This window comes from Diospyros lotus, chromosome 1 (genome assembly GCF_014633365.1).
Source record: "Diospyros lotus cultivar Yz01 chromosome 1, ASM1463336v1, whole genome shotgun sequence".
Classification (NCBI taxonomy): Eukaryota; Viridiplantae; Streptophyta; class Magnoliopsida; order Ericales; family Ebenaceae; genus Diospyros; species Diospyros lotus.
Window position 1 is genome coordinate 50,565,049 of NC_068338.1, and position 14,678 is coordinate 50,579,726.

At 35.6% G+C, this 14,678-nt stretch overlaps 1 protein-coding gene across 5 annotated transcripts; it reads left to right on the forward strand.

The window, feature by feature from the left end:
* The first annotated feature begins 355 nt into the window (after positions 1–355).
* On the forward strand, positions 356–7,155 carry LOC127792877 (probable trehalose-phosphate phosphatase F). 5 transcript variants are annotated; one of them, XM_052323519.1, is made up of 14 exons: positions 356–616; positions 708–759; positions 3,966–4,020; positions 4,110–4,586; positions 4,676–4,816; positions 4,916–4,987; positions 5,131–5,253; positions 5,376–5,432; positions 5,542–5,643; positions 5,749–5,826; positions 5,940–6,009; positions 6,125–6,195; positions 6,303–6,401; positions 6,723–7,155. In XM_052323519.1, exons 4-14 carry the CDS (start codon positions 4,302–4,304, stop codon positions 6,774–6,776), a joined length of 1,152 nt encoding a protein of 383 aa, XP_052179479.1. In that variant the 5' UTR covers positions 356–616; positions 708–759; positions 3,966–4,020; positions 4,110–4,301; the 3' UTR covers positions 6,777–7,155. The 5 variants fall into 5 exon arrangements, with proteins under 5 accessions (XP_052179479.1, XP_052179505.1, XP_052179472.1 ...); XM_052323545.1 differs by having other exon boundaries at positions 4,117–4,586; XM_052323512.1 differs by having other exon boundaries at positions 356–604.
* Positions 7,156–14,678: the final 7,523 nt, after the last annotated feature.

Consider the following 14,678-nt stretch of genomic DNA (forward strand, 5'->3'; position numbering starts at 1 on the left):
AATGCCTTTGGAGTGAAAGTAAAATAAGAAATTTATCTTAATCGTCTAAAAAAGGGCAGAACTTCTATCCTATTAACTTTTATCATGTAAGAATAAGGTCCGACTCTTATACTTAATTAAGTGTGAATAATAATTTTTAAAATAAAAATATTCTAATCAATTAAGCCACTAAGAATGGCACCTCTAATAAACTTGACTAGCCTGGAAAAAGAAAAAGGGGTGTTGTGCACCCGCGTGGAAGTGCGGGCGAGAGAGATTATTGGTTGAGAAATTTCAGATTCTAGTTACGGGGGATTCAACTAACCCACCGTGTTTTCTAATTGGCCTTTCCTTTTTAGCACTTCCGGAACTCTTATATATAACCCCCTCTCTCCCTCTCATATCTCTCTTCCATTCTTTCTCTCTTTCTGTTTTCTCGCATTAGATATCACAACCTCAAATACTTCGATACATACATACATACACATATATATATATAAGCCCCTCTCTCTTCCTCTTCTGCAAACTTCTAGGGTTTTGGTCTCTTTTCTCTTCGGCAGCTTCTCCTCGTTCGAAAGGTGACGTCATCGACATATCATCGTCGTCTCGCCATTGCTATTCCCTTGTGCGTTTGGAGGTTCCATTTGTTTTTCGTTTTGTTGTGTAGTTTTTTTGTTTGGCTGTTGTTGAAAGGTTTTGGATCTGATAAACCTACATTTCTTTCGCAGGTTTGGGTTCTTGACTGAGGTTTTTGCGATTTCGCATTGGAGATCAAAATAGGTACGCCGTCACTCGTATCTGGTAGCTTTGGACGTAATGTTGATATAAAAATTAGGGAGTTCTTTTTCTTTTTTTTTTCCTTCCTCTTTTAGGTGCGTGTTTTTCTTGGTTCTCTGGATTCTATTTCTTGAGACTAAATTTTTATCTTGTTTTGTTTTATTCAATTTCAATGCCTTACCTTTTGGGCTATTGAAACTTTTGGTGCAATGGATTTGTAATGTCTAATTAATCTGGAACATTTTACACAAAGGGAACATATCTCTCTCCCCCTCTCCTCATCTCTTAGCCATGTCCGGAGGAATCTGGGAAAGAATATTTTCTTTCAAACAAGCAGCTATTAGCAGGTGTTGTGCATCCTTTTTCTTTTTCTCTAATTAATGAGCTTCATGTGGGGTATCATACCAAATTTCTGGTGCTAGTTCCATACCCAATTGGTTCAATTTTACGGTTTTTCCCCAACCGCAAGACAGATATTGTTGACTTGATTTTGCTTTGCATACCATAGAGCTGTGTTTGGATCAGTTGATGGTGATATAGTCGTTGTTTTCATCTTCAATTTGTATATGTCTTTTTCTTTTATAAATTACATGATCTGTCAGCCACTGTATTCCATTGTGTTATGAATGAGAAATGGTTGTCCACATACCACGTCTTAACCCCTCTCACTGTTTTTACCAGAGAATAAACAATAGAAAAGGTTAAAGATTTCGTAATTTGGTGTTTCAACTTGGAAAAGATGTTTCATTCACATATGGGGCCACTCACAATATTTTTAGGCTTGTTATGATGCAGAGATATTCTGCATCAGTTCTTGCGAGTTATTCCGTAATTAGAATTTCTCTTTTTTAATCTTTATTTTTCTTTTTTTTTTCTCCTCATGTTACTCGATTCGAAGGATAACTTGTATTAATCCTTGTAGTTGTTATATGCTTGCAACAGTACAATAGTCCAGTAAAACTTCAAAATTTCATTTTTCTATTATTGCTATAACTTTAATACTGATTATTGCCATGTTGGGTCCATATATTAATAATTCCAGTCATCTGTTGCCCCATGCTATGTGGTTGCATATGCTTCTGTTGGGACTCAACCATGTGAGATAAAAAACTTTTAATAAAAATATCAAGTTGTGTGGGCCAGTTTCCATTGCCAAACACTGTTCCTCGCGTTACTCATCGGCACACCCGTCTACCCATCACAACTAGACAGGTGCAAAATAATGCCAGAACGATTGGAATTCCCATGTCATACTTTTTTCTGCCACCATTCTTTAATTCATCACTGATATATTTAGATTAGTTGATTTCTTTCAACTTGGTTATGTGGGACAATCAGTTAAGTAATTGTCTGATGGTAATAATAATGAGTAATGCTAGGCGGCATGACTGATGACAGTCATGACGCCTAGCTGGCAGCACACCATTGGGTGTGTGCTGCCTCATGAGAGGAAGCACACCCAATGGTGTGCTGCCAGCTAAGCTAAGTGTCATGACACTTAGCATTATTCAATAATAATGAGTACCACAAATACCACCTAGACCTTGTAGCCTTTCATGAAGCTTTCTTCTTGATTCAAATTATTCACAGTTCCTGGCAATAAATTTTGAACTCATTTAACCTTTGCATTTACATGGTATTGGTATATAAACCATGTTTTGTTTGGGTCCTTGATTGAATCTAGACCTCTTGTTGGGACAAGCAATAGGCTCGGCCACCTCTAACACTTAAACTCAAACAAATCTAAAACCAATATTTGAAGGTCGGAAGCACAAATATACGCATACATAAAACAGTAAAGAAAGTGAAAAAGAACACAAGAAGATTTTATCGTAGTTCACCCTCAATAATAGGGTTACATCCATGTTGATCTGCCGAGAAGAGCGCACTGCACTAGCCAAAAAATGTTTACACCCTCACTGTACAAATTTTTACCCTCACTATACACTCACTGATTCTCAAATAAAAATGCCCAAAAATTACAAACAAATCAGAAGGCATAGCTACAGAACCAGAGGAAATGAAGAACATGAACACACAAAATGAGAGGAAACCCTAAACAACTCGACTACTTTTCTTGCTTTCTTCCTTGCACAAATCTCGAGAAATAGAGGGATATAAATAGGTAGGGTATGAGGCAAACCAATGGTGAGATAGACGCTGGGGATTAGATCAACAACTTCCATAGCAGCAGGCAAACTGACAAAATGCTACGGGAGGATGAAACGAGCCACAAACTGAAATGATGAGCGAGGTTGCCGTTTTGGGCCATCCAAGCACACGGGCTCCAAAATGACAGCGTTTTGGAGCAGCTAGTGTGTGGTTGCCACCTGACCTTCCATCCCTGGTTCAAAACAGCAGCGTTTTTGAGTTGGTGCTTCACTATACTTAACACCTCTATTCCTGGTTGGGTACTGCTACTTTTCCATTCATAACTAGTTTCCTCTTCTGACAGGTTTGTGTTCATTGTGCTCAATTGTAGAAAAAAAAAAAGAAAACATGTGGATTGACTGGAGAAAGTTTATGTGATTGTATTTCCAGTTAAAAAACAGATTGCCAGATGAAGCTATCCAATGTATTTCAACTCCACATTCAAGATACATTTTCTTTTTTTTTCAGATACATTAATTACTGCAACTAGCTTGAAGAATATGGTTGTAGTTTTTAGTAAACCCTCTTTTCCCATGAATATATGTGATATGAAGAAGACTACACATCAAAGTAAGGTGTGGAAGGGGTTCTCAAAAGTGGACACATCGTTTTCTTTCGCCCTTCCACATTGGAAAAATATTTAAAATTTTGTGCCTATTGGGACATTATTTGGTAATAAGACATCTATATTTTCTAATGAGTAGGTCAGATCCAATTGTTTTTTAGCTTATAGGTTTGTACATATTTTGGTTCCTTCAACTATCTTGAGTATTAGTCATTTGCTTGCAGTTTTTCTCAGAAATGATTCTATATGTGAGATCAGTTTCTTGTTTCTCGGCAGCTTTACTGTCCCTCCTTTATGACTTATGCTTTCGTTGTTAGGTATACTGCTTGTTTATGATACCAAGCAGTATGATTCAACTTCTAATAACAATCTTAACTTTGTGCACTTTACATACCTATTTAGTTCCAAGCCTTGAGGAAGCAAGTAAATTTTTTGTTTGAATCCTGAAGCTGTCCAACGGCTTACCTGTTTAACACACATGCGCTTTTTGCAGATGTCTTCTGTTGTCTGGTTTTTGCCGCATTTGATGGTCTGATGAGGATTAACATGTAAGACCGAACTATAGCTCTGCTTGACAGATTTTGCTACTCTGTAATCTTCAATGATGCTTCATTTTGACATTTTTTTATATCACTAGTTTTCAGGGATCTCACAGTTGATGGACTTTTCTCCAACCAAAAGTGACTAGAAAAACTTGAAGAAGTGCTTTTTAAGACAAGAGGGTTGGCTAAAATACTTGTAATATTGGGTTCTGGAAATCAACTGATTTGCATTTGCAAAATAAGCCCCTGGTATTCTCAGCTATACTTTGCTAGACAAATTCATACAGATGGACCTGAAATCAAATCATAATGCTCCTGTTCTCACTGATCCTGCACCCATGAACAAATCAAGAAGCATTTATTCTAGTCTTTGTTCACCCCAAGGTGTAGTTTTTCCTCCTGGACGCTTTTTAACAATCCCAGGGAAGAAGCCTGTTGTGCTTGATGATGTTCGTTCCAGCTCTTGGCTGGATGTGATGAAGTCCTCATCTCCAACCCATAAGAGGAAGTGCAAGGATTCTGGTGCTGAACTGGTATCTTCTGATACTGATGTTCCTTATAGTAATTGGACGGTAATTTGCCACCTTCATTTGGTTGAGATTCAGCTGCCTACTTCATCCAGTACTAGAATTTATTTGATCCTTGACTTTTGGTGCCGCAGCTCAAGTACCCCTCAGCACTTGAATCTTTTGTGCAAATAACAAATTATGCAAAGGGAAAGCGAATAGCATTGTTTTTGGATTATGATGGAACTCTTTCGCCCATTGTAGACAATCCAGACTCTGCTTTCATGTCTACTGCTGTGAGTATTTGCTCTTTGTAACTTTTGACTTATAAAAATGCACATTACTATAAAAGCTTCCTCTCTGAAATTCTTAGTGATGCTTCATAACATACGCAGATGCGTGCTGCTGTGAGGAATGTGGCAAAATATTTCCCAACAGCAATCATCAGCGGGAGAAGCCGTGACAAGGTATAGTTATTTTACACTAAAGCCTTGTCGTCATTATAACCGCTTCTCTGGGTCATTTTTGATTATATATTCAGCTCTACTTTCTGATTACCTTTGCTTTGGTTTGTAACTTGTTCCATTTACACCTGCCCCTAATTATTCAGGTGTACGAGTTTGTAGGGCTGGCAGAACTCTATTATGCTGGCAGTCATGGGATGGACATTATGGGCCCTGTGCCGCCGGTGTCTAATGACCAAACAAACTGTGTTAGATCAACTGACAAGCAGGTAATAGGCCCAAACGCAGACCTTTCTGGCTCACCTATATTCACCTCCTTATCTTTGCTCCTTTGAGATGCTTTTTGTGTGTGCTTGAGTATTTATTATGGTTTTGTTTCTTGTGCCTGTAGGGTAAGGGAGTTAACCTGTTCCAGCCTGCTAGTGAATTTTTACCTATGATAAATGAGGTGAGTAAATGACTTGTTGAACTAATGTATATGATATTTGTGGTAGCATAAAGTTTTAATATTTCCTTTTATAATAGAAAAGCTTTCTGATTCTCCCATGCTTGATTAGGTTTATAGATCCCTTGTTAAGAATACAAAGGAAATTAAAGGAGCAATAGTGGAGAATAACAAGTTCTGTGTATCCGTACACTACCGTAATGTGGATGAGAAGGTAAGAGGGTTATACCAGGTAGCAAAAACAGAATAAGCTATTTATGTAGCACCTTAGTTTAGCGACTGTGGATCTTCTGTAATGTGCTTTCTTTCGTTATTTCAGTTGTGGAAAGCAGTTGCGCAACGTGTTGATGAAACACTAAAAGACTACCGCCGTCTACGATTGACGCATGGACGGAAGGTTTCTCTCAAAGACAAACTTAGTAGCTGATTCAGTTCAAAAGTCTATTAGACTCTTGGCTCATTTTGTTTTTCCAGTCACTCTAATTTTTGTTCTCTTTAATAAATTTTCAGGTTCTTGAGGTCAGGCCCGTGCTTGACTGGGACAAGGGCAAAGCGGTTGAGTTCTTACTTGAATCATTGGGTGGGTAAATTGTGCCTTTTATAGGGGTTAAACAATTCAATTGGTTGGGGGGTTAAGGGAAAGAAAAAAAATGTTGTTTCCCTCTATAACCATTGTAAAAACTTAAATGATGCAGGGCTAAATTCTTGTGATGATGTGCTACCAATATATGTTGGCGATGACCGGACCGATGAAGATGCATTTAAGGTAATGCCGGACTTGCCCCTACGTATTATTTCAGTTTGTTGTCTGGTGATTTCATATGCTTTTCAGTCTAGACAATGTAACAGAGCAAGGTTATTGACTTGTTACAGGTTTTGAGGGAGGGACCCATCAGCAGAGGTTTTGGCATCTTGGTATCTTCTGTGCCCAAGGAAAGCAATGCGTTTTACTCTCTGAGGGACCCATCAGAGGTACTAGTTTCTAACTGGAAGTAGGCTTTGGTTGCGGCAGCAATTGCCATATATTGTTCGGAAGACTAATCATTACCATTTTGGACTTGAGAATATTGAATTGATGATATTCTAAAAAAAAACTAATAAACTTCCAGATAATAGAACCAATATTGGTTCATATTTCAATCTCATCTACCAGCCCCCCCCCCCCCCCCCCCTTTTTTTTTGAGAAGTTTATTCTTGTTAAAAATTGAGAGACGGAAGTGTGCCTATGTGCTTTCAAGTATAGTTTGCTTGGGTCCTGATCATTTATCTTCCTGTTTTGTTATATTTATGCAGGTCCTGGAGTTCCTCAAGTCCATGGTAATATGGAAGAAGACAAGCTCACTATAAATATATACATACATATAATATATATATTACAAGAAGTGTATACTGCGACTTGGGAAAATACCGAAACAGACAGTTGTAGGAATGTTCGCGAGTTTTACAGATCACACGGGTCTGTAAATGCAGGTCCAGAAAAAGAGTATTCATTTTGGTTTTTTACCATCTTTCTTTCTTTTCTTTAACTTGTGTAAATCCTTTTCCTACTCTTTCCCAGCATATCAGGTCAACTTCTTCTTCTACTCTAGACACACCATAGTATAGTATTCATTTGTTTGTTTCTTCATCTACCCTCTTATCCCTCCCTAGCTTTGGTTGCATATACAGAAATGTATTCATTTGTTACCTTTTTCTATTAAAATGGAAACTTAAATATTTATATTTATCATCATAGTTTATATATTAATTTCCTGTTGTGTGGAAAGCTCTCTTGCTGCTATTTACTGTAATAATATAATCTTACATAAGAATCATATCATACCTAGAAATAATTGAAGGTTTAGGATTTTCTAATACCGCTGGAATTTTAAGACATATGATGATATTATTGACAAGTAATGACGTTAATTTTGTTTTCTCACATTATGTGAGATTGTTTGATGGGTCAATTTTACCACTTTACCCTTACATCATCTACCACAGTGCTTACTTGATGATGCAACAATAAAATGGTAAAAAGAATAAAAAGAAGTTTTGATCGGTCTGGCCAAGCCAACCAACCATCTTCTTTGGTTCATCATTCTCAGAAGTTAATGCTAAAAGAGTAGACGGTGACGTATGATAGCACACATTTATGGGGCTGAGTTATCAGCAATTGTGGTCCCTCTTCGCATGAGAGGTCAAATTTTAATTGGAATGGCGATGAACACTGGAGACGCCCCTTTGTCCCGTATCTACTATCTATATACTATACTATACATCCTTTTTTTTTTTTTTTAATCTTCTATTTTCTACTCCGTCAGATAATTTATTTAGTTTTTGATCTTCTTATATCTCATGCATTAAATTTGTAAAATTTATATTCAAATCTAATTTGTTTGTATATGTGTAATTTAATTTCATAGAATTCAGCTCAGCAAGTAAATTTGAAGGACAGAATAAAAGTGCGTTTAAAACACACTGTCCTCACATTTTGCTTCTGCTCTCTGCTGAGTGCGATTTTTGATAACCAAGGTCCTACGCTCGCTCACACTCTGTGTACGTCTAATTCTAATTCTGGGTATTTCACCAAGTTTATAGTGTGTTTTTATTTTTAATTTTAATTTTAATAAGCTTATTATATTAAATATATTTTAAGAAATAAGATAAAATAATAACTTCCAATTCTGAATTTATTTCAAACAAAAATTTGTAAAATTCAATTGAATTTCAAATTTTAGCTTGTGTTACACTAAACACACACACACACACAAAAAAAAAAAAACAAAATGAATTTTAAAATTTAAATCCATTCATTCCAAACATAGCATTAATTTTCGTTTTTATTATTATGAAAAAAATTAAATTAATAAAAAAATTGACACAAGCAAGCTGCAGTTTGCCTTACCAGCAAATGACTTCACCAACACAGCGAACTGTCTGCCATTGTGAGTGATGGGATTGCTTTGCATATACACTGATCGAATCCACTTTTAATTTAATTGCTCCTCTCCTCTCCTCTCCTCTCCTCAAGAGTGGGAATAGAATAGATGCGGTAGGGGGATTTTTCTAAAAACCAAATTAATCAAATTTTAAAGCACCTTTCTAACTTCCCATTCACTGTTTATTTTATATTTTTAATTAGCGCCGCAGCTCTTAATTTTTGTATAGACAGATATATATATGTAAAAGCAGCGAGGTTTATTAGCGAAACAAGTAGTGAAGATTAATTAGGAATCAAATGACCAGACAGACATCATCAGGAGCTCTTAATGGGGGTTGGATTGTGGGTTAGGTGAGAGTGAATATAAGATATAGGAAAATAAAAGGGTTGACTGATCTTTTGTATGTGCATTAAATAATTAGGTGGATGCATGCATGGGCTTGCCATTGCCATTCCCATTGCCATTGGTATTGCCATTAGGTACACGCACGTGAATCTTGGGGGATTCAACTGCTTAATTTCTACACTCTTCTTCTCCTCTTTCCAATCAACCTTTCTTTTGTTGAACTGAGTTGGAAAAATGCTCCAATGTTAACCCTATTGAACCCACCAAAATAATTTCAAATTAATACATCACGAGTTCTACGTTTGCTTTGACTTTTAGTTACTTATAATATATACTTTTTTGTTTTGGGGTGGGGTTAGGAATACAATCTTCTTCTTTAATTTATCTAAACTCAATACTAATTATAATAAATTAACATTTATAAGAAAAGTCATAATTTTTTTTAGTTACTTACCATGGTCCCTGTAGAACTTTTTGAATTCACTACAGAACTCCAAATCGTTGTTAGTTCTCAATCGCTTGATATGTCTTCCAGTTTGCTTTTAGATCAAGGCTTTCTACTGTTTGAACTTGACAAATACTTTATTTTTATATTTCAAAATGAAAATCCATGCCGCCCTTGAATAATCATCAATGAATGTTAGCATATATCTGCCACCACATTGAAAAAATACTTGGGAAGGACCTCACAAATTGGAATGTATATAATCCAACGTGCCCTTTGTTCGATAAACTACAGTGTTAAATTTTATCTAATACTGTTTTTTGAATACACAGTACTCCCATAAGTCTAATTTCCTAACTTGTTGGCCATAGAGTAATTTTTGCTTGCTCAACTCTACTAGACCCTTCTCACTAACATGTCCCATTCTCAAATACTATAAATTGGTGACATCAGGATCAATAGTTGAGGAGATAGCGATAATACCTGTAACTGTGCTTCCTTGTAGCGTGTAGAGACTATTTTCTTTCTTTCCTTTCATCACAATAAAAGCACCTTTAGAGATTCTTATAGCTCTACCTTCACCCTTGTAGCTATAACCTTTTGAATCTAGTGTGCCTAAGGAAATCATATTTTTCTTCATTTCTGGAACATGCCTAACATTTGTCAATATTCTCACGTTCCCGTCAAACATCTTGATTCTGATCGTTCTAATGCAACAACCTTGCAGGGTGCATTATTTCCCAGAAAGACCTTGCCCCATCTAAGGCTTGGTAAGTAGTAAATCAATCTTTATTGGGGCACATGTGATATAAGCATCCAGAATCAAGAATCTACTCATCTTTTAAGTCATGTTCTGAGACTAAGAACATCTGCACTATTGTAGCCATTTGCTACAATTGCATTTTTAGATTCAGAAATCTTCTCCTTGCTTTTATGCTCTAAACAATCTTTTCTAATATGCCATTCCTTGTGACAATGGAAACATTTGTATTTTCTAGGCCTGGTTTTGGATTTTGACCTAGATCTACCTCTTTTGCTCTCTTGATTTCTTCTATCTATTCTTCCCCTGATAAAGAGACTTTCTGCTAAGCCTTTAGTTTTACTTTCTGATACCTTTTTCTTCAACTTTTTCGAGTTTAACGTCACCTTGACCTCCTACATGGTACAAGTATCGCAGTCGTACATCATAATATCGATAAAGTACTTGTAGAAATTTGGTAAGGAACACAATAGAATTATTGCTTGATCTTCTTCCCCAAGTTTAACATCAATATTTTTTAAATCAAGAATAATTCTATTAAATTCGTCCAAGTGCTCTTTAATGGGCTTGCCTTCTTGCATCTAAAGAATATATAGCCTCTTCTTCAAGTACACCCGGTTGGTGAGTGACTTCGTCATATACAAGCTTTCCAACTTTAACCATAGTTCGATAATTGTCTTATCTTCTGGAACTTCTCGCAAAACCTCGTCACCCAAGCACAATAAGATGGCGTTGTATGCTTTTTCCACAATCTCATCCTTTTTGCTATTTGACAGAGTTGCTGACAGCTTATTGCTTTAGCCAAACCTTGGTGAACAAGTAAGACCCGCATCTTGACTCGCCACAATTCGAAATCATTTTCTCCATTAAATTTCTCCACATCAAACTTAGTAGTAGCCATAACTTTCAATAGTACGAATGACTAGTATCGTATATTAGAATAGTGTCGTAGCTCATGAATAGTACAGTAGATAAGTTCTTAGGAAAGAAAAGTGGGTCACCAACGAACACACTAAAATACTAAATCTTTCCTCAACCAGAACCTTTCTAGACATACACCTCCACACTACCACAATTCTAACATACATAGTACAATCGAACATACGAGAAAGATACTTCTAGCTAGAAGACCAAGAATAATTCTTTTCTAATGTGGAAAATCAAACAATGTTGCAACCACAGAACATGTTAGGAATTTCTTAAAAAAATTGGCACTTTTGCAACCAAGAGCTCTGGTATCAATTTGTTGGAATAAGAATATTGATGTGGAGAAAATAATATAGTGAAGAAAATAAAAGACGCTAAGATATAACGTGGTTCGACAATTTTGCCCAAGTCCACGATTGAAGAGCAACAAGAAAATTTTTCACTATATATGAGACTGAAGAATCTTTACAAGCTCACTCAAAGTACTAGTTAACACCCAAAATCCTATTACACCAAGATACACTCTCATTTGGATCTCTCCCATAACATTTCTAATTTAAAAACTAGAGAAGAAGAAATTTTTGATGTGTCTTGAACTCTAGGAGATGGGGGGTATTTATAGAAACCAATGACCAAACATATGGTCATTAAGAGGACAAGTGACATAGTCACAAGTGTGATTAAATTTGAGCCACATGTTACATATTTCACCAAGTTTATAGTGTGTTTTATTTTTAATTTTAATTTTAATAAGCTTATTATATTAAAAATATTTTAAGAAATAAGATAAAATAATAACTTCCAATTCTGAATTTATTTCAAACACAAATTTGTAAAATTCAATTGAATTTCAAATTTTAGCTTGTGTTACACTAAACACAAAAAAAATGAATTTTAAAATTTAAATCCATTCATTCCAAACATAGCATAATTAATTTTCGTTTTTATTATTATGAGGCTGAGTAATAAATATGTGTGTAATGTTAGGCCGGGGGAGGGGTCCCCTCCTATCCTATCCTATCCTATCATACCCTACCCATCACTTTACTCAATATGTATCGTGTCGTGTTATTTAAAAAGAAAAAAAATTAAATTAATAAAAGAATTGACACAAGCAAGCTGCAGTTTCCCTTAGCAGCAAATGACTTCACCAACACAGCGAACTGTCTGCTACTGTGAGTGATGGGATTGCTTGGCATATACACTGATCGAATCCACTTTTAATTTAATTGCTCCTCTCCTCTCCTCTCCTCTCCTCAAGAGTGGGAATAGAATAGATACGGTAGGGGGATTTTTCTAAAAACCAAATTAATCAAATTTTAAAGCACCATTTTAACTTCCCATTCACTATTTATTTTATATTTTTAATTAGCGCCGCAGCTCTTAATTTTTGTATAGACAGATATATATGTAAAAGCAGCATACTGACATTTTATACCCTATCTTTAATGAAGAGGCAATTGGAGTTTTATTTATTAGCGAAACAAGTAGTGAAGATTAATTAGGAATCAAATGACCAGACAGACATCATCAGGAGCTCTTAATGGGGGTTGGATTGTGGGTTAGGTGAGAGTGAATATAAGATATAGGAAAATAAAAGGGTTGACTGATCTTTTGTATGTGCATTAAATAATTAGGTGGATGCATGCATGGGCTTGCCATTGCCATTGCCATTGCCATTATTGGTATTGCCATTAGGTACACTACGTGAATGTTGGGGGATTCAACTGCTTCATTTCTACACTCTTCTTCTCCTCTTTCCAATCAGCCTTGATTTCTTTTGTTGAACCGAGTTGGAAAAATGCTCCAATAATAACCCTATTGAACCCACCAAAATAATTTCAAATTAATACATCACGGGTTCTACGTTTGCTTTGACTTTTAGTTACTTAATATATACTTTTTTGTTTTGGGGTGGGGTTAGGAATACAATCTTCTTCTTTAATTTATCTAAACTCAATACTAATTATAATAAATTAACATTTATAAGAAAAGTCATAATTTTTTTTATTATATATTAATACGAAAAATTTCATAATTATGTATGTATGTATGTATTATTATTACTATTGTTGTTGGGGGGCATTATAATGAGAAGGGTTGGGTGGTGCATGCATGATTGCATGGATAATTGAATATTTTCAACTGATGAGTAGATGCCTAGGTGGAGTGAGGATGAGCCACACACTTTGAGAGTCATCTGGAGTTTGGGGGGGTGGAAATGTTCTTGTGTTCAATCTTTTTCAAGAAGAAAAATAGGGTTTTATGGGCCACTCATATCAATCATGCAAACAAATCTTCAAAGGGTGGAGTAGTGGACGGATGTGTCTTCATTTATGCCTTTGTCACAATTTTTTGGATTTGGTATCTATCGTTTTGGGATATTCTCTTTCTTATTTAATTTACACTTTCGTCTTCAGCTAATTAATTTGACTCTGGTTTAGCCAATCAATCATCTTTTTAATTCATTTAATTATTAATTATATATTAATCAACTATATATATATATATATATTTGAGCAATGTAATTGTAAGCTGCCTTCATCTTTACACCATGGAGCACGCACCGTTTGTAACCCCCACGAGGCAAAAGAAAAGAAAAAAAAAAAGAAAATAATTTTCAAGTGTGAACCAAGAGATGGGAAAAAATATGCCATCTCTTGGTTTGTCCACGTTTAAAATACCCTTTTCTTAGTTTGTTTTGTTTAATGATTTGTCCTTTACTAATTAATTGTTTTTTCATTATTTCAAGTGACGTCCTTTTGTCTTTGAATAATATTAAGAGTCATGATAAATGATGATATTATCAGTTATGTGACTTTTTTTGTTAAAAAATTTAAAGAGATTATGTATCATTATCTCTTTTACCTAATACTTTTTCAATTAAAATTTGATACATAATTAATAACACTATTATTAGTCATAACTCTTTAACGTTACTCTTTATCTATGATTACATGTAATCTTCTTAATTATATCATAACTACAATTAGCAACTAATATATAAACATTGATAATATTAATTATTGTCTTAATAATAATAATAATAATAATGTTATTGTAATTCTACATGTGATGATACGGTGACCGATCACTCTCTTCTGTCTTAGATAGAACACCTGCAACGGAACCGGGGATTTGCTCCCCCAATTTCATTCCAACGCTCAAGTCAGATTACCAGATAAGAAAAACAAGCTTAAGAAGTGTAATTTTGAACTTTAGAGAAAGAAAGAGTTTGATCATCCTTACCCGTCATTAGTTCTTCCTCTTTTATACCCTTGCTAAGGTAAGCATTCTTTTCAAATCACTGGGATTTCTATCCTGTTCTTCGCGGAGCTGGAGTCTTACTGATATGAATTCCATAATCGCTTTCGAGGAGTTCGGGTTAGCTCTCATCTCCATGATCCTCGTGCAGGATGGTTGATCTTGAGGAATCCGAAAAACCCTCATCGGGCTGGTAACAGGCTAGTTGGTGTGGCGATATGCATCTGCCACGTGTTGTCTCCGAGCTCACATAGGATAATGTTTGGGGAGTGGCTCCTTGACGAGCATGTGACATGGCTGTCAATGGCCGTATTTTCAGGGCATTAAAGTAATTTTGGATCTGAGGGTATTTTCCCTTATCAACATGCAACCCCATTATTCAAATCTAATAATGCTCTATATTTTTTTTTTATATATCTAATTGCAAGTATATATACCTGTTATATATTTGAGGTAATAAAAAAAGAATGGATTCTGGCAAACCAAGTGTTGGCTGGTGGGTTGGAAGGGCGGATGATGGTGGGATGCTCGTGATGGGCACCCAGCAGCTAGGAGAGAGAGGTAAGTTCCAGCAAGAAAAATTG